We start from the raw sequence: 19693 nt of genomic DNA on the forward strand, positions 1-19693 counted from the left end.
TCTAAGAAGCAACCCCTAAGCAATTCTCAGTGTTTATTCTTACTGTAGTCTCTTTTTTCTGTAAAATCTGGGCAAAATATCCATTCCTGACACAGAGAAGTTCAGACAGTTGAAAATAATTGGCATTGTCAGCAGAAGTTGATGACCTGATGAGCTGGTCAGTAGCAATTGTTTCTTCACTGAGAAAGAAGTGACATTCTGGCTCATAAAGAGAGCTTGCTGGGACTTGACAAAACAGGAAAGGAGATTTCTCTTAATACTTTATTTGTGCGAGAATTCTGTGGATGTTAAAATCATAAAGGGCATGATCAACAAAAACAAGCTGCTCATCTATTAGCTGTGGATAATACTTCTATTTCTTAACTGCATTTTAGATGTGGAGCATCTCTTAAAGTATCCAGCAAATTGTAGGTCATCTTGACTGAATTCCAATAATGCAGAAGAATTACTGTTCTAAAAATCCAGTTTTCATACAGAGATGCTCAAAGTGAGTAAAGCTTTTAATGAATACTGTGGTTCTTATGCCTTCTTATGTTAGAAAATGATAAATTGAGGAACCTCAGTGCAGAAAGGATGGTAGAGTTACTGAAATGTAAGCATGTTCTCCTGATCATCAGTCTTTAAATGACAACTTTGGAGATAATTTTTTAATAATAAAGACCTTGGCTGTCAAATCTGTGTGTGCTGTGCTTTATCCTTCTTGGCTTGAATAATTCCATTAATTTTATGGATCAAGGTAAAAGGGGAAAAAAAGAAACAGTTGTTTAAATGTGGTGTTCAGGATGTCCTAATAAGATACAGTTTCCTAAAAATGAAATATTTCTATGCAACATTTCATTCAGTTACTGGAGCCATAAATTTTGCTTTTCTTTGACACCGTAATTTACTTTCTATCCCACAGTTCTTACTTATTTTAAAACTACTTTTTAAAAAAAGGAAGAAAATTACAGAATAGTTTGATTCTTTATTCTTGAAAATCTTCATTTAGAGGGTTATGGAATCACTGGAAAATGTGCTGGCAGTGACTGGGGGGAGATCGGAATGGAGCAAAAGGAAAACGTGTTTGGAAATTCAGAAATGTTGAGAACAGTGGTTGAAGAAGAAGGTAGGGAATTCTATAGAATTCTTCTATTGTGGGCTGCTTCTGTTCTTGAGTTAATTTGGTGCTGAAGTATGGAGTAGAGCATAGTATTTGTCATGTTGTCTGGAATGATGAGTTCAGCAGCCTGAGAAAGGAAAACACAAGAATTGTTACTTTTCCAATGTGGTAGGGAAGGTGATGCTGCCTATTAGGATTTTAAATCTGGGTGAATACTGTCCTGTTTCAAATAAATGTATTTTATTTAAACAATTTGCATTTTTATGGCTAAAACAAAATAAAAAGTAGATCATAAAGTATGTATTGTGAGACTGGCTTAGGAGGAAAGATGTCTCCAGAAGACCTAAAGTGGTGTTTTAGAAAGAAAAGTTCATCTATTCATCAATGAGTTAATAAATAGCTGGGAAAAAATCTCCAAAAAGCTAAAACAAAGCTAGCCTGCTGTAGAAACAACCCAGCATCCCTGTCCATCCAAAAGTACTTGCTGTGTTAGGTCATTATATAATGAAAAGAATTTTATTGTTTGGAAATGATGGAAAAATGGAAGGTTTTTGTCTTTAGTCAGAAGGATTTGTCTGCGCTAGTGTGCAGTATTTGGACATCCATACCAGTTTTAAGCGTGAAGTCTGGGATTAGACAGAGTCCAACTATGAAGCATGGACTCCAGTGTAGGCTACCTCTATGAACCCAAGGACATAATTAATACAATATTGCTTTCCAAAAGAGTTGAGGTTGTTCTAGAAGACTGAGTCAGAAACTGAATTGTAGTTGTCCAGCTGAAAATATCTGTATAAAAAACCTCTACACATTATGGATTCAAACTGGAAGTTGTACAAAATCTGGTCCAGAAAACTGACTTAACTGGGAAAGAAGGGTGTGAGGAGTATTCAAATCGCTAGGAATGCATTACACAGTGGAAAGATTTAGCAATCCTACATTGAAAACTTCTTGGGATTACAGAGTAGTGAAAACATGGGTTCAGATGGTTGGTTTCTGGGATATTTTCAGAATAAGGGAAGAAAAGGAGAAACTTATTTTGAGGTATTTTTTCTGTTGGGAGCATACTTTAGGGTGTGTTGTGGGTTTGCATCCAAGTGATAGCTTCAAGGAGCAGTGCACTATGTTATAATGTGTAATTGAATGATGAAATATGTAGAAATGTGATTTATTTTTTTATTATTTACTTACCAAAGTATTAATTTCCCCTGGAGAATATGGAAATGATTAATTTGACTGGAAATGGGAAAATTAAAATTCTTCAATCCAGTGAGGTGAGTAAATTACATGGGAAATGTTCGTATGATGTGCTTCTGATACTTACTTGTGTCTTTTAAAATTTAGAAAAGAAAGTTCTCTATTGCCTCAAATCTGGTATACTGTTGAAATGTCAGTTTTTCTCATGGAAGACCTGTTTAGCTGATGTTCTTTGTTGACAGGCTCTAGTGGTAGAGCACTTCCATCTCCTGCTATACTACCAGCATTTTATCACTCCTTAAAGCATAGTCATTCAAGTCTTCTTGAATAGGGAACTAATAATGAATTATTGTAATACTGTATGATTATATGAGCATCTTATGTTTATTACTATAATAAATGCTCATACTAGTGGAAGCAAACCCGGTTGAAGTAGTTTATTAGTACAGTGTTTGACCCTTCCCTTCTAAGAGTTCAGAAGGCAGCATAGTTACACTTCCTAGCTTGTCATGCATGTTCTGCTTGACATCTTAAAATTTTTTTAAATGACTATGAATGAATGAGTGAATGGATGAAGGGCATGGTGAAACACAATGAGTGTTTAATTAAGACAGTTGTAGAATTTATAATACTTAGCATTTATGCAGAGAGGGATTTGATTTTGAAATATGGGAAGTAAAAGAGAATTAAACTGTCGTCAGGCCATATTGACAAACTCCTGGGTGGCTTAAAATGTAAGAATTCTGGTAGTGTCAGACTTCAGCTTTGCAGAGTGGGGTGAATGTTTTCGCTTGTAATTGATGTCAGTTGGTAATGGCTCTGCATTTGGTTGGAATGGCAGAGGATCCTGATGGATCCGAGGAGTTTCAGGGAAGCTGGGCCAGAGGATCAAGAAGCTTCTAGTCTTTGAATGGATTTGAATCTGAAGTGAGAAATCTATTGGCTTTTCTTTTGTGAAGTAGCCTGCATTTTCTTGCCTGTAATTTTACATGTCTCTTCTGAACTGTGCTTAAGAAGTTAAAACTGCTTAAAATATGCTTAAGTGGTGATTTTCTACCTTACCTCTAGATGGACTCTTCTAATGACTATTAATTTAAAAAAAAAGTTATTCTGGTTTTGGAATAACAGAAAAATTCAGCTGTCTTTTGGAAATGTCTTTCAGTAACAGTTATTTCACAATTTCTCTGTAGCACTAATTTTTTGTACAACAAGTACGACATAACTTGGCTCTGCTGCCTCCTGCCTGACTGTTGTCTAAAGAGTACATTTGTTTTTGTCAGTGGTATCTGAGATTTAATTACAGAAATATGACATCATGGGTAAATGTGAGCAAGGCCAGTAGAGAAATAATGGTAAGGTGGCAAGATGAATCAGCTGTAGAGAGGTTAGTGCTGTTATTTCCCTGGTAGGCAGAACAAATGACTTTTAGAAGTTAAAAGAGATCCCTGTCCTTTTGATTCAGCTGCACAGCGCTTCTGAAATGGGACACGTATCCTTCTGTTCTGCTTTATACATGTAATGCTTTTCCATCCTCAGTTAATGAAAGACTCTGGCCTCTGTTTCTTCTGTGTTTTTGTGATGGTCTGAACTGGGTCATCATTTGGTCTGTGATGCGAGAAAATGTTTTTGAAAGATGCTCCTGTTTTTCCTATCTCTTTGTGTTCCTCCCTCCTCCACCTCCTTTGTACAAAGCCCTGCACTGTTTGATTTGACACTTAATTCCTTATTCCTTCTCTGGGCTTTTTTTATCCTTTTAGCAGTTTTCTAAGTGTGTTATCTCCCTTCTTCTTTTGTGAGGCTATGGTTGTCTGTGCAGTTTATTCTTGTCTTTTTGTGTGATATCACTTTGTGGAAGGTGAAGAGGGGAGTTGCACATCAAACCATAACCTTTGAAAAGGAAATGCTTGATTCCATGTGATGTGAACAGTGTTGCGGCCAAGATGCTTGTGAAAAGTTCCTGGTTCTTTTGGGATAAGAAAGAAGGCAGGATACTTGAGGGTGATGTGAGGGCTTGTTGAGAACTGGTTACCTTTTTCTTTCTTAAAATTACTGCTTGATTTCTACTGGAAACACTGCTTGCTTTTACAGGCTTCTAAGACATCATCACAAAAAACCTAAGGTACAGGGCTGGTGCTGATGTTCTGTACATAAAATAGGTTGTGGTTGGCTAGAAGGGCCAGTTAACACTGCTGCTGTAGCTGTGATAACAAGGATGTGGAAGGATGCTGTCTCTGCGTTTGGGAATTGCAGAATTTGCTGCTGTCTGATGTCATTATGCTGGTAAAGGTATATTCTGTACTCGAATGGCTGGTTTCCTTCCCTGGGGTAGCTTTAAGCCAATGCAAAGCCCATTTTTGTGGAGCTTACAGTCGTTCTGGGAGTGCTTTGCTGGTCTAGCATGCAAAAGTTTCTGAGCTGAAGTGCTTGTAGTGTTTATGTAACTTAATAGATTCTGTTCTAATAGACTCAGAGGCACTTTTTTCCCCAAACCCTTTGGTCTTAATAGGAGAAAAAGAGACTTCTTCTTGCCTCTCCTCTTCTTTCCTTTTTTTTCTCCTCCAGCTGTTGTTCCTCCTTTTGTTAATTGTAGAGCTGTGCTTTAGTAACCACAGGGGTGATTTCCGAGGTAGTAACCAATTAAAAATTGCCAAATAACAAAGGCTGAAATAAATGATTTGTACCTGAACAATAAAAGGACAATGAAATTATAATGAAGATGGCACAGGTTCGGAATGAACATCACTGCATGTAAAGTCTAGACTTGTTTGCTGAGCTCGGAGATGACGGGGAGAAGCATTAGCTCTAGGGTCAAGCTACTGTGCAATTTCCTCAGGGGCATGGCATCACTTCTGTCTAGTGCTTTGCTTTTTCTCTTAAGTATGTAACAAATATTCCCAAAATGGACAAGGAAAAATGAGAATGAGCAAAATTAAAATTTACTATGAAATTTACAAGTCTGACTTCTAAAAAAAAAAGTTTTCCAGTTCTGCTGTTTTCCTCTGCAGTTAAGTGCATTGTTTTCTCCTACTAAGCAACCTGAAGAGAAAAAATGCTTTGTGAGTGGGAGACTAGTATTTTAAAATAATTTAAGAGTCAAACACAACAGGGAGGTTATGAACTGGTACAATACAAGTCAGTAAGGTAATCTGAAATCTTGACAGTTTCCTTTTTAGGGCATCCTTATTTTTAACTCTGCTAATGAAAATGTGGTTGGCATTCAGCCTGCCATTCCTCTAGTCCTTCTTTGTGGTGAAGATAACCTGTAGAGGGAAGGTGAAGTGATGTGCTACATGATTAGAAAAGGGAGGCTTTCCATTTGTTTCCTGAGGGAAAGGATGCAGAAGTGCTTGTGGGAGATGGAGTCAGGGCAGAAGTGAAGGGTGTAGTGATGCCCTAGCTTAAAATTCTTTGGGAGAGGATTGTTAATCTGTAAGAATTGAAAGAGAATTTGATCTTTGCTCTGATGCAAAGGCAGTGGCAGTAGAGTTAAACATAACCACGGCAAAGGAAGGGGTCCCAAGCAAAATGTCTGAAACTCTATAAATCTTAGGCAATAACTGCTTGCATAATGTCCAGACTTACTTAGTGTGAATAAAGAGAGAAGCAGACCAGCACCAATAACTGCAGGCTGTGAAGACAATCCTGGAAATATTCTGCGATGGGAAAGGTTAGAGATATTCTGCATATGGGGATATTGTGAAAGAGCTGAGACAAAATGCTTCTTTCAAAACAAAGTGGGTAACTTGAGCAAATTTGGGATATACAAAGCTACAAGAGTCTGAATAATCACAGTTTCCAAAATCACCTGTGATAATGTTATCTTGGAGGAACAGTCACAAATAGTATGTATTACAAATGCTCACATTAGTGGGATTACCCAGAATGTTAGGGGTTCTTTTTTTTAAGAAGCTAAGGGGGTGGCCTGCATTTGTGTGATCTTTGCTCTAGTCTGTTGAGGGTCATAGCAGACTGACCTCCATGTGAGCCAGGAGGTTGCTGTCTGTTCCCCCTTGGTCAAGGGTTAGTGTTAAATCATTGTTCTGTGTAATAGCATAGAAGATTGCCAGAGGGAAGTGGAATTTAGGATCTGTGCTGTTGTGAAAAATAGGTATATTTGTGGGGGGAAAAAAAAGTTTTCTTGGGGCTGACCCACCAACTTTGAAACACCTTTACTTTCATTTAGGGCACTTGGGCAACCCAGTTAGTTTATTTTTGGTTTGTCTGATCTTTCGGTCCTAGCTGTTGGTTTATTGCGCAATGGCTTATGTTATGAATAAAAGAATAGATCACCTACCCCTGAAAAGCCTAGCCTAATGATCAAAATAAACGTACCTTATAAAATTGTGACTACAAAAATTACTTTACCCTCATTTGTATATTTATGATCTTGATTTAAGATCAATGTGTGCCCTTCTTTGGGTAAATGGATGAAAAACTTCTGCAGAAATACAATATGCTTGTAATTTCTTTCAACAGGTACTTTGTGCTGGACTTTGAGACAGGGATTCTGCAGTATTTCATGAATGAACAAACTAAAAACCAGAGCCCGAAGCCACGAGGAGCCTTGTCTTTAGCTGGAGCTATAATATCGCCCAGTGATGAAGTGCCACACATGTTGGTGGTCTACTCTGCTAATGGAGAGATGTACAAGTTAAGAGGTACAGTGCTGCTCACAGTGCCAGCTGAATTGTTCTCCTCTCCCACTCCCACTTCTGCATCTCTTCTCTCATGTCTCATTTCTCTTTTACTTCCCTGTGCTGTCAGAAAGTAGTGGCTATACAGCTCTATTATACTATACATTTTTTAAAACACAGTGGAGGAGTGACCTGGAGTTTAGTACATGTGACTTTACAATGTATAGACTTTCAGGGCTGGAAGGTACCTCAAAGTGGCTTCTGTAATCTGTTACTGTGGCATTTTGATTGAATGCTATATCTTATTTGCTTCCAAAGGAAGAAGAAGCTGCTTTCATTGCTGTCCACAGCATAACGTTTGTTTTCTAGTATTGTTCTCCCCTGCCACCACCCTGCAGATAACGTGCAGTAGTGAATCTGATGATGGGTCAGAGAAGGGAAAAATGTCAGTGGGAGGCTGCTAGAATGTTATGTTCTTATCAGTCTTGGAGTAATTGAGTGCACCTGTAACATGAAATTTTCCCTTCCCTTGTTCCCAAGTATAAGACAGACAATATATGGCATACAGAAGTGAAGTTACTTTGGAATATTTACAAAAAAGGAAGAAAAAAAAAGAAAAAAAGCAGTGTTCTGATTGTAAGGTGTTGATCGATCATGATGCTTTCATATCAAAATAATATATAAAAAATAAACTGTTATTAAAAAAAAATGACATGTAATGCACTGTAACAAAAGTATTCTTAGTTTTATACTGACCACAGTGTATCAGTTGTCCAGCAGGACCGAGTATGCAGAAGTCCCCTGTGGTACAGTGTGTTGCTCTTTCATACACAGAACTGAATTCATGAACAGCCAGGGAGAATTTCTGTTAAAATGCTTTGAAAGTTGCACAGCTAGAAATCATGAACACTTGTTGTTTCATTATGCTTTTTCAATCACTTGAAATTATCAAATGCTTACAATATGCTGCTTTAAATTTAATGATGTCTGTGAATTTGATTAAAATCGGTAAACAATTTTTATGCTGAGTCAATAACCATTAAGATACTCAATAGCAGAGGAAGTAAGAGAAAATACTGAAATTATCAACTCTGCATTGTGACTTAATGAGGAGTCCTGTAGTAGTTGTTTGTTTAAGAAAAAAAAAGCCTCTCTCCTAAACAGAGTTACTATATTACACAGGAGCCATCTAAGAGCAGACAAACTCTTCAGTAATTTTTAAAGCTGGTTTTTAAAGATGTGGGGGAGGAAATAGTGATTTTTATTCCTGTGTCTTTGTGTGTTCATGACATGGGTTTAGGGAGAGATTTAGTTGAACTCCATTAAAGGAGCAGCACTTAAGTATCTGGGGAACTGGTAGCTTGTTTGGTAGCTGATTGACAGCTACCAGAGTGTAGAGCTTTTATGGATTCAGATACTATGGTGTGGCCCTTGTCTGTCACAAAGACAGACAAATAAAACAAAAGTGGATGAAAAATTTTAAACAAAAATGTCATCTTGAGGTAGGTAGTTCTGCTTTTACTAATGTAAAGGAGATAACTATGAAGAAGACTCATAAGCTTATCTCTTCCAACTGGCCATAGCCTTTTAAGTACAGGTTTAGATTTGTTGCTCTGAAAAACTTAAGCGTACTTATGTAGCATAAGTTAGGATTTATACTGCATCCTAATCAATAATTAATCTCTCCCCCTCTGCCCTGCTCTGTCACCTCTTGTGCAAAAAAGAGTATTGATTTATGTGGGATCCCCTGCATTTTCTTGTTTCTGTTCTAGCTGCTGATGCAAAGGAGAAACAATACTGGATAACTCAGCTTCGATCCTGTGCCAAACATCACAAGGAAAGTGATTCTAAGGTAAATAATTAAGAGTGAGAAGTAGCTATCAAGTTTTAAGTGGTGTAGGTGAAGAACAGCATGATCTGGATGATAGATTGACTGCTGTAATTAGTGGGTGGATGTTTAGAGGGTTTTGAGTAAAAGCAGCAAGTTGTCATTTGTCACTAACTGGAACAGGCCATCTTAATAAATAAACATTGTCCTATTTATGAGAAATTAATGAAGTGCATGGTTGAGTACTGAGTGATGTCCTGATTAGTATTTAAAAGTGTTAACTAATATTAGTTTAATTTTATAAAATTTAGTGACTTTTATGATAGGAAACTTCAGATAGATGTTAGCAGCAGCCAGTCTTCATCTTTGTTACAGAATCGGAAAGAGCTCATCTTATGAAGATTTATATTATTTACGTCTCCTTGGAAGTAATTGTCCACAATTTTGTCCTCAAATAGCTAAATATTTTGGACAGGTAAAACAACCAACCATGTAGACTTGAAAAATAGCAAAATGATGGATTGAGGCTGTCTCCTACCTCTAAGTAAAAATGGCATGAATCTGTTTAAATTCTAATACACTTTGAAAGTGGAAGATATTAAAAATAAACAAAATCCTCCATTAGAAATAAGTAATTTTTGTCTTCATTTATGGTTTTGGTGTTAATGCTAAGCCTTGCACACAAAAATTACTGCTCTTCAGTCCTTGAAGCATTTCTGTTGATATCCTTACAAGAAAAAAAAGATTGCTTTTCTCATGACTAATTGTTTGCTATATTAAGAAATGAATATAGCTGCAAGCTGAAAGGATTCCTCACTGTTCTGAGATGTTGAGAATATCAGTGTTCTGTTAACTGCAGTCAAAGTTGTGATCCTGAGTATCTTTAAAAGTTGGGCTTTGAAAAGATGAATGGTGTTTTTAGGAGACTTCCATTTATTGAAATTAGTGAAGTAAAAGCAGCCTTTTGTTGTTCTTTTTGACTGATATGGACTTTTCATGAAGCAACTGGGGTACAAATAAAACCCTTTTTGAAGGAGAATTAAGTAGCTTGAGTATTTCAGTACTTTTAAAGTTCTTATGCATGGCAATTCAATATTGTTTTTATACAGATGTGGCCCAGTACTACTCAGAAAGATGCAATGCTACTTGATCAGGGTACTCTAACACTTGCTGTTGATTTGCAGCTCCTGTGCCAGTGATATAAACTTTTTATACTCAATTCTCATCAATGAATTATTCCTCAGTTTGTTTTCTGTTCACTTCTTAAATGCATTTAAATGTTTAGAGCATCTATAATGTAACTGTGATGAGGAGGTAAAACTGCTGTGATATGATATGGGAGACTTGTGCAATGGCATACGGATTCTTACTCTTCTACACTCTATTAATTTCTATACTATTTCCTTAATACTGACTTTGTTTTTATTCTTTTGCCTGCTTGTGAGAAATTATTCTATTTTAATAGCAAAATCTCATTTAGAATGGCAGTAATTTAGTTGAAGCTGATGTTTGTATAACTGAAGTTGGGATCACATTTCCTCTGTAGGTAAAAACTGTTGCACTTAGTAATAGTTTAGTAATAATTAGTAATAATTTCTGTTCAGGCTACCTTTCCACATTGAACTCCTTCAGTTGGTAGTAGTATCTACGTATTTTGACTTGTTCTGAATTAATTAGTGTGTCAAGAGAAAAATCATGGTGTTACAACAGTGAAAATAAACAGCAGTTAGTAGTGGTCCAAAGAAAGCAAACAAAATTTTAGAAATTCAGGAAACAAAAGGGATAATACTTAGACTGCTCTAACTCTGTCAGTACTTGCCATGAATACTTTTATCAGTCCCCTTCCATTTCTGAAGTGAAAAATTGGAATGGGAAAAATGAAGTACTTTTCATCATACTTGTTATTCTTCTGTACAGGATGAACTCTGTGTGATGAAATTTGACTTCATTGTAGTCTTTTTTTCTGGTCATGAGAATGGAAAGGGCAAATCAGTATAGTAAGTGCTCTGCAGTGGCTGAATAGGAAGTATTTGCTAGCTGTTAATAATAAGATTGGTATGGAGAGCTTCAAAGAAAAGGAGTTGAAAACAGGCAAAACAAAGAACCAAAAAAAACCCCCAAAAGGACATGAATAGAAAGTGGAGATTATTTTGGGATGCTTTGGATGGCAAAAGTGTTTATAGTTTTGAAAAATATTTGAAAAGCAAAATGTTATTAGGAAGTCTTGGCTAAATGAGTGGGAAGCTAGTAAATACAGCGAGTTTCTGTCACAGATGATCTAAGGCACAGCTTTTGGAAACAGGAAGGGTTTAGAATGGGGAGCATCTCACTGGACTATTTGTATTCTTGCATGGTGACCAACAATGCTGTGGTTTGTTCCTGGTTCCTATGCTCATTGTGCAAGAAAATAAAAGGATTTCCATGTCTGAGGGGTGGTGGACATATGTGCCAGAGGAACTAAAAGAAAGAGTATTTCAGATAATAGGAAGAGGGTTCTTGCATTTTTCTTAAAGACCGATGAGTTACAGAAACTTGGCATAGGAAGTTGGAGTATGGATGCACTTTGGAATAGAGATGTTTTAATTAGCTTGAACCTTGAAAATAGAAATGCTAAAGAAAACTGTTTTTCTTAGTTCTGTGTTACAAATCAGGCTAGGTCACTTTTCACATGTGAAAAGTGCTTTGTTAGTGAAGCACTTTTAATTCTCTACTTTTGTAAGCCACAGAGCAAGTAGAGGATATATATCTTCTGTATGTTTAAACTTAACAGTCCAAAAAATAAAGTGTCGGGAATTTATGTGCTTTTGATGAGACCACTGATGACTCTGCTTCTTACTCCAGAAGTGGACTGTACTTGAAGCAATTTTGTGCTTACCTGTTCCTAGAAACCTTTCTTGTGACAAGATATATCTCTTGGTTTTAATATGCTTGTTTCTTTTCCCCCTCCTATCTTCTCAGTATTAGAGTATTAACAGAGAAGAATATTATACCTGGTTTTAGCATTGCATGTAGTACTAACTTGAATTTCATCTACAAGTAAGTTTAAAAACTTCTCTCTGCTTTTCTTTATAAAAGGAAGGAATCAAAAGCTTTAATGCTGCAATGATTAGACTTTGGAGGTCAGATATTGTTTACAAGGTAGTAATCCTTCACAGAAATTCTAGAAACTAGAAGAAAATTTTTTTTTTTTTTTTTTTTAATTTTCCTCAGAGTTTCTTACTTCAAAACCACTGCCTGGTAGGAGGTAAGAGAAGCAAGAACTGCTTCATTTCTTTGATTTTTTTTTTTTTTCTTTCTTTCTCTTGTAGGTGATGGTAGTTTATACTAAATGATTATTAGCATGGGAGTAGAAACATGCTCTATTAAATATTTTAAATTTACATAAAATAGCATTCTGCTATTTTTAGCCACCTGTTTCTTTTGTGTTTAGCGAAGGGACTGGAATTACATAGAAAGGTCTGTAATGACACAGAGAAGGGTATATGTTGGACTTACTCTGGCATAATCGAGGACTTCACAAAAATCTGTGGGTTTGGGTTTTATTAAAATAGCTCTACCATTGATAGGACTGTCATGGTGTTATTTGTTATTCTGCTGGCAGCAGGGCTGGCTCTCTTTATTCCTCCCTCTCCACGTACTTTAAGGGCTGTAGTAAGTGAAAACTGCAAGTTACCTGTCTCTCAGTGCTGTTAGGAACAGGCAGATACTCATGTGTTCTGAGCTTCTGGAGTTTGAACAGAATCCAGAATCTGTCTCTGCTGGGAACAGCATCTGGAAAGTTGGAACCTGAGTGTTTGTGCCTAGCTTCTTCTACAGATTAAATTCACCTTTTTCACAGGAATACTGAGATGCAGAAATTTTGAGCTGTTCTTTAGGATTCATACTCTTGAAGGAGGTAGAATGGGAAGTGAAAAATATGCAGTGATGGGTATGTTTTATGTTATGCAAGTGGGATATAGTTTAAATGTGAAAAAAATAGTGGGATAACCAGGCAAGCAGTGGGAAGGTTCCCAAGAATACCAGTGAAGCAACTCTTAGTGACAGGTCTTTCATACTGGAGAGAGAACACATTTTTAAATCATGAATAGATATTATTGGAAGGGAATTCATAGAAAAACATGATAATTTGGAGGATGTTTTTCAAAGCTGAAGCTGTGTCACTGTTTCTGTGAAATACTCAGAGAAGAGCATTCCTTCTTGCTGCACTGGATCTAGATCAGCACTGGTTTCCTTTCTTTTTCACAGCTACTCCCTGCTTCAAAATGCTACAATGACTTGCTGTCATGACTGTTCTTAAAGCTTCAGCTGGGGATTGGAGTGGTGAAAGAAATTAAATAGAGAAGTGATTGAAAAAAGAAAGAAAACGTTGTATACTAAACACTAAATTTAGTTGTATCCTAATGAATGGTCCAAAGGTGAGCTATACAGTTAATGGATGTAACACGAGCTAAGTCTCTGACTTTGTTTTAATTAAATTTTACATGGTAATGCTAAAAAAAACAGTAAAAGGAAAGTGTTCTCTGGCAAATAATTCCCATGCTGTCAGATACTCTTAATGTTCTTCCCATGCAAGTTTCATTTCACTTAATTACAGATTGCTCAACCTCCACAAGTGCCAAATCAACTGTATTGGAAGAAATCTATGTCTGGATAGGATTGCTGGTTCTTTTAGACTATTCTAAGTGAATATTTTGTACAAGCTTTAATTAAGCGTTAGTCAAATTTGAATTCAGTGATATGAAATGCTTTCAAGAAGGAGTAGGCTTATGCATAATTTCTGTGGTAACTTCCAAGAATAATTTTGTATCCAGAAATTGTCACAAGCTTTTTAGTTCTTCTGTTTCATACTCCTTTTTTCTTGAGTGTTTAATGATTGTGGCTGTAAAAGCACTACTGAAAACAAGCACACAGGTTTTTAAACCAGCTCTTAATGCCAGTGTGTCGACTGGTTGCTGGATTTGCATATAACCCTTTTATATCTCAGTGTGTCTGTATCAGGAATGTGACAGGGAACAGAACCTTTATCTTGTGAAGTAGCTTCTGTGCTCAGATGGTAACTTTCAACTTAGGTCTGTGTTAGAATAAGGAGACAGACTCTCTGTTGCTTCAGCTTTTGGTTGGAGCTGCACAGTAAGCTAGCTGCTTAAAACTGCATGGTGTGGATTCATCTTTAAGCTGAACTCATTTGCTGATTCCGTGCAGCTATAAATTGCAGTCCAATTCTCTTCCTTCTGCTGCCACCTTTTGTGTGGGTTTTGTGATGTTTCTGGTTCTGTGTTAACTTGGGCATCAGAAACAGAAAAAATGGCATCTTACTAAGAAGGGCTTAGCTCTCTGACCAGCTCTCTGAGGAATGTGTGTCTCTCTCTCTGGTTCTCTACTTGCTTACCTCTTTGGAGTAATGGTGGGGGAAAAAAAGTCCAAACCTGCCCCTTTCAGTGTCAACTGCAGTAGCAGTTTAGCTGTAATGTGAAACAGCACCTGCAGTAATGCCTCAAACTTAACACTTTTATCAAATCATTATGAGGCAGATGAGTAATTTTTCTCCACAGCTGGAAGAATGGCTATCATAGAACTTTCGTTTTTATTGGGTTTCTTCTTGCCTTATTAATGAATGGCCTCAGAGATACCTTTACATTTCTAAGTGGATCATTGGCTGTGTGTTTTTAACATCTGCATGATAACTGTTTTCATAAAGCCAGATTAGTGAAAATTTTCAAGTCTTTCTCAGTGTTGTTTTGCTTCTTCTGTGCACATCAAATTGCTTTGCCTTTTGAGCTTCGCTGTTCCCTCCATTGGTATGCTTGTCTGCTTCCTTGTCTTATCCCTGACCTATAGAAGTCAACTAAAGATTCGCACTTCTAATTAAAACATGCACTGGAATCCTTAGAGTAGTGAGGCTGAGAAGGAAGCAGTGCTTGGCTGTTGATAGGTGTGTGTTTGACATCTTTTTTTCCTCCCTTTGGAAGCTTCATGAAAAGAAGAGTTGCTTCCAGAATTTTTCTACAGAAATAGAAGAAAATCCATTTAGGATTGAACATGAACTAGCTCAAATGATTCTTGATGAAGAAAAGATTTTATGGTGGAATGATTATCATAGTCTCTTGCTTAAGAAAAAGACATATATTGCCTTACTGAAGATGATGAAGCACTATGATATTCTATCAGAAAAGTTAATACCATAGGTGGTGCTTGACAGAAATGTGCAAAACATCATAAGCTGGTCCCTTTGCAGTGCTGAAGTTTGAATGTTATGTAGATTCTGTCATTTGCATTTTAATATTTGTGAATGATTATAATGTAGATGAAGCAGAACTGTGTCTACATTTATCTTTTATCAGTGTTTGTTTACTTAGGATGCATTGGAAAAGAAGTAGATGGGAATTAAAATACTGAATGGTGGTGTCTCAAAATTGTAATTACTTTCTAATAGTATTTGACTTCCCATAGCTCTAAAACTGCACGCAGGGATTGGTTTTCTGTGCTGTATATATGCAGAGGAGTAAAGGAGTGTCATTTTGTTATTTAGTGTTCTGAGAAAAACATCTGTGGCACAGTGCCTGTGAAAATGATGATTATCAACCATAAACAGATATGACAATTCACTTCAGAAATTATTTTGTTGATCTCTGGAACATTGCATTTACTTTCCAAAATAAACAAAACTGTTTGCTTCTGGTAAATGGTGAAAAACACTTCAGCTTCTTTGTGAGCAGGAAGGGCAATCTCCAGGGAGAATGAGTCATGAAAACAGGAGTATAGTTCAAACTTACTGTTCTGTAATTCCATTATTTTAATTGTTAGGATTTTTGATATCCAAATGGAAGCATTTGGATCAAAAGCAGTATCTTTTTTGTCTTGGGGATGGACAGTCTACTAAAATAAAAATCTTAACCCAAATCTGTGTTAGCTAAGCATACTTTAGCTAGCTTTAGGTCATAAAACCCGTATGAATGCAAGTTACAAATTAATCTTTTATTAGCAGCTTTATTATTCTTTTATTGGCTTCATTTTATTAGCAGACGAAATGTTGGCGCAATGGTAAAGTGTAGCCTCAGGAAAGAAAATTTGCAGTCCTTTTGGGTTGCTTCAGCCTGTGGATTTCTTGATTCATTATTGGCACTGTGCACTAATTGTTGAAGAGCTTATGACTTCCTTTCATCAGACTTTTCGCTGTCTTTTTATTTATTTAGTTGTGAGCCAGAAAGCAGTGAGACCAAAGAAAATCATATGTGATAATAATTAGAGGGGCAGATCGGTCATACGAGCAGTGCTGGGGGAAGAGCGGGGGATTAGGCATACAGGCCCATCATTGCTTTGATTTCCTGTGAGAGTGACTTTAATGACTGTTGTGGTATGATGTATAATTAGAGTGCTTTTAGCAGTGGAAAACTTCACATAGGTTTTAACGTTTTAACAAAAACGGAAAATTCTGATTTTTGCACAGCTGTGTGTCAATGCGAAAGGGATGCTTGTCATTCCCAGTGTTTAATCTCAAGAAATTCTGCAAAAGAGGAGTCAAGTATTTGGCTAGGACGTAGGTGTTGACAGTATGCTGTAAAATTCAAAAGTGCCTGAGGGTCTGAGTATGCAGTTCCTGGAGTTCTCTTCTGGCAGTGACAGGAAGAAGCTGTCAGAAGGAGTTGGATGCTTCCCCCGTTTCCTTGGATGCAGCAGGCACAGTGCTCTGCTGCTGTTCTCTGAGGCAGTGGAGAAATGGAGTCCAACTTGAAAAGGTTTTGAGTCGTTATAACAGCTGCCTCCTGCAGACATTCACATGCATACTGACTGTGACTGATTTTGCAAGTTTTAAGATGCAAATGTTTGTGTTTGTCTGGGGCCTTGCCTAGAGATAGCTTCATGGGTAGCCAGAGGTCCTGGTGCTAAGCTCATTTAAGGTTTGTAGGTTACAGATACCCTCTAAAGGGTAATACCAAATTTAGGTGCTGGAGTATTTGTGTTGTGGGCTGGTGGAATTTTCTGGCACATTGTTTGGAAACGTTGGGTCACTAAAGATGGATGAAGGGTATAAAGGGACAGAAAACAAAGAGGTGGGGAGAACTTGCTTATAGACCTGTAGGAGCTGATCATGAACCAATGTATTTGGCTCTGATACTTTTCACAGACTGTGTATGTGCAAATTCCAGAATCCAGTCTCTCTGACTGGATGAGCTACATAGGATTGGTAACTATTCTGTGCTGCGAGGGGAAGCAGGGGACTCTAGGAGACTCGCTGGCAGAGGTGATATCTCCCTGGAGATCCCATAGCTCCATGCCTTGCCCTACAACAGAGCTGAGTGTCACACGCACCAGGCAGGGGATTATGGGCAACCTTTGCCAGGCTGTGTGCTTGTGTATGTAGAGATTTGAGTCTACCTAGTGTCCCTATAGCAGGACAGCCTTCTTGAGCTGTCTGAAACTAGAGCGTTCACCCATGACTGAAACTAGAGATGGGCTGTTTTTTCTGTTTTTTCTCTCCTGCTCCACTGATCCCCAAACTCCGCACCCTAAATGACTGTTCACCAGAAGTTGCTGTAAGCTGCCACATACCTTGGCAAAACTTAGGAAAAGCCATCTTAAATGCACTGTGGTCCCACAGTCTCTTCTGTCTCTAGTCACATTTCAGGAGCGTAGGTGATGTAGCCCTGTGAGTTCTGAACTAGAGCAAATGCTGCAGGGGAAAAAATCCTGATCTGGATTAAGAGACTCAAATGATGGACATGCCTGTTTCTTGGAAGTGTGTTCATTACTTACATAACCAGTTAAAAAAAATGGCAGCTAGCTAGCAACTTTTGTAGTAATAGTTCACTATCAAATTTATGACTCAAGTGTAAATGGGGTTTGGTGAAAGGCATATCATGTTAGTTGACATGGGAGAAAATGTAGGGCAGGAGCTGCAGTCAGCAGTTGTCTGTTGTGATCCATGGATCAGCTGCAGATGGTTCCCTGCAGCTGGAAACCCTATCTTGAGGAAAAATAGCATTGTATTACCAAATAATATAAATAGTGTAGATACTAACTTTAGAATGTGTATGCATTTCAATTTATGAACGTATTTCTCAAAAGTGTGCGGGTTAAATAAGATTATTTTTGCAGGTTTGTTTTTTCCTGAAAGCTGACTTGTTCCTAGAATACCTTCTTGATTGTGTATAGAACCTGTGCATGGATTTTTCAATATATGTTTTGTGTTACTTTTGTTATGTGCAGATCTATAGCTCTCCATCAAGAAAATCAAAACATAATAAAACTCTACCTCTCACAGAATTTTTTTTGTTTAAGTGAAACTAATGGGCAAACTCACTGTTTTGCACTGCTGCTGTTTGTCTGAATTTTAGGATCTGTTTAGCTATGTGAAAGTAGCAGCTGTGTATTTTTATTATTGTGGTAGTATAATACTAAAATGTCAGTGATTCTCGAAGGATTTAATTCTAAAACAAAAATAACTCATATTAACCTGGAAGATAAGTTGATTTTACAATTAAAAAATTAAAATGATCTTGTTTTTCCTTTACACCTTAAATTTAGTTTAGAAGTGTTCTGATGCTAGTCAGTTTGATAAACAAACATTAGTGAAGTATAGTCTGCTCTTATATGCTAGGAATACCCTTTTTCTGTGGAACATGCATTTAAAAAAGGAAATTCAGTTTCTCTTATCCCCTTTTTTCTCCCAAATAACTTTTCATCTGGCTCTTATTTTAACTGTAGTTATGTCTAAGCCATGCTTTCAAATGGAAGATGAATTATAAACCTGGCAACCTTCTGTGCCCTTCTGACAAATTACACCTTGTGCTGCTTTTTTGCCTTAGAGTCAAATCCAGTTTTAATGCAATTGTGATTTATCAGCCAGGATGGATAATTTTTGAAAAGATGCTTATTATTGGTAATCTTATTGGCCATGGTAGCAAAGAATATATTAATTTCAAAAACAGTCAGACCATCATTCTTGGAAGCATTTGTAAATGTTAAGTCTAGACCAATGGAATAATAATTATTTCTATGAGATTAGCAGCTCTTTGCACACTGGCAATGTGATAATTCATTTTTTAAACCTTCAAAAATCTAAAGTCTAGTTTTGTGTGGCGGTGGCAGAGGGATTGTGTTCTTTCTTTCCCTCCTTCTCCTTGGTAGTGCCAGATAATGTGCCTTGTCCTTTACAGTCAGTGTGGTGGTAACATGAGGCCTGACTATTTCCAGTGCTAGTTGGAACCTGTACACCTTGGTTTGAAGTATTTTAATGAAATTACCACAAAATTGCCAAAAGTGACCTGTAAGGTATAAGAAGAGAGATTATACTCGAGGAATACTTCTGTGCACTCACCAGCAGGCGCAGGAGAAGTATCTCATGTTGATGGTGGCTGTCTTAGCAATGCTGTAGGTTGCCACTGTTATTTGTGCAGGGTTTGTAGGAGAGGTGAAAAAGTGCTTTACCCATGGGGCTGTGTATTTACTTCACTGTCTTAAAGTGCTACTAAATGTTACTCTCTGAATTGGTTTGTGTTTCATGAGGTAAAAGATACTCTGTTTTAACCTTACAGATGCAATCAACAGTTCAAATAGAAGGGAAAAGCTTTTTTATATTGCACTTTTATATATGATGTCCCATGGTGCTCTGGTGCTCATCTGAGCTTGATTAAGAATTGGTGTCTTGTATACCTCCAGGATGATTTGTGTTTGAGGTCTGCAGAGAACCAACGGAGATAGCAACACTGACAGACGGTTAGATAAAAAGAGAAGAAGTTCTTTAACATCCTGACTGATTTTATAGGTTGTATGTTAGAGGTATTCATACTGCAGATACTGTTGGAGATTTATTTCTGGCCTTTTTTGTATATTGGGTTTATCACAAGCTTATTCCAAAACAAGTTGATTTCTTCAAGCCATGTTTTGTCTTTTATCTTAATGTTTAATTGGTGTATGGATTGGCCTTGCCAAAATTAC

The 19693-nt window shown here is 37.2% G+C and overlaps 1 protein-coding gene across 1 annotated transcript in view; it reads left to right on the forward strand.

Moving 5' to 3' along the window:
* The window catches only part of OSBPL10 (oxysterol binding protein like 10), a 112965-nt gene that overhangs the window by 24164 nt on the left and 69108 nt on the right, over positions 1 to 19693 (forward strand). The window contains 2 exon segments of the mRNA XM_039549858.1: positions 6770 to 6951; positions 8700 to 8779. Of these exon segments, the coding sequence (XP_039405792.1) occupies positions 6770 to 6951; positions 8700 to 8779 (262 nt within the window).

This window comes from Corvus cornix, chromosome 2 (genome assembly GCF_000738735.6).
Source record: "Corvus cornix cornix isolate S_Up_H32 chromosome 2, ASM73873v5, whole genome shotgun sequence".
Lineage (NCBI taxonomy): Eukaryota > Metazoa > Chordata > Aves > Passeriformes > Corvidae > Corvus > Corvus cornix.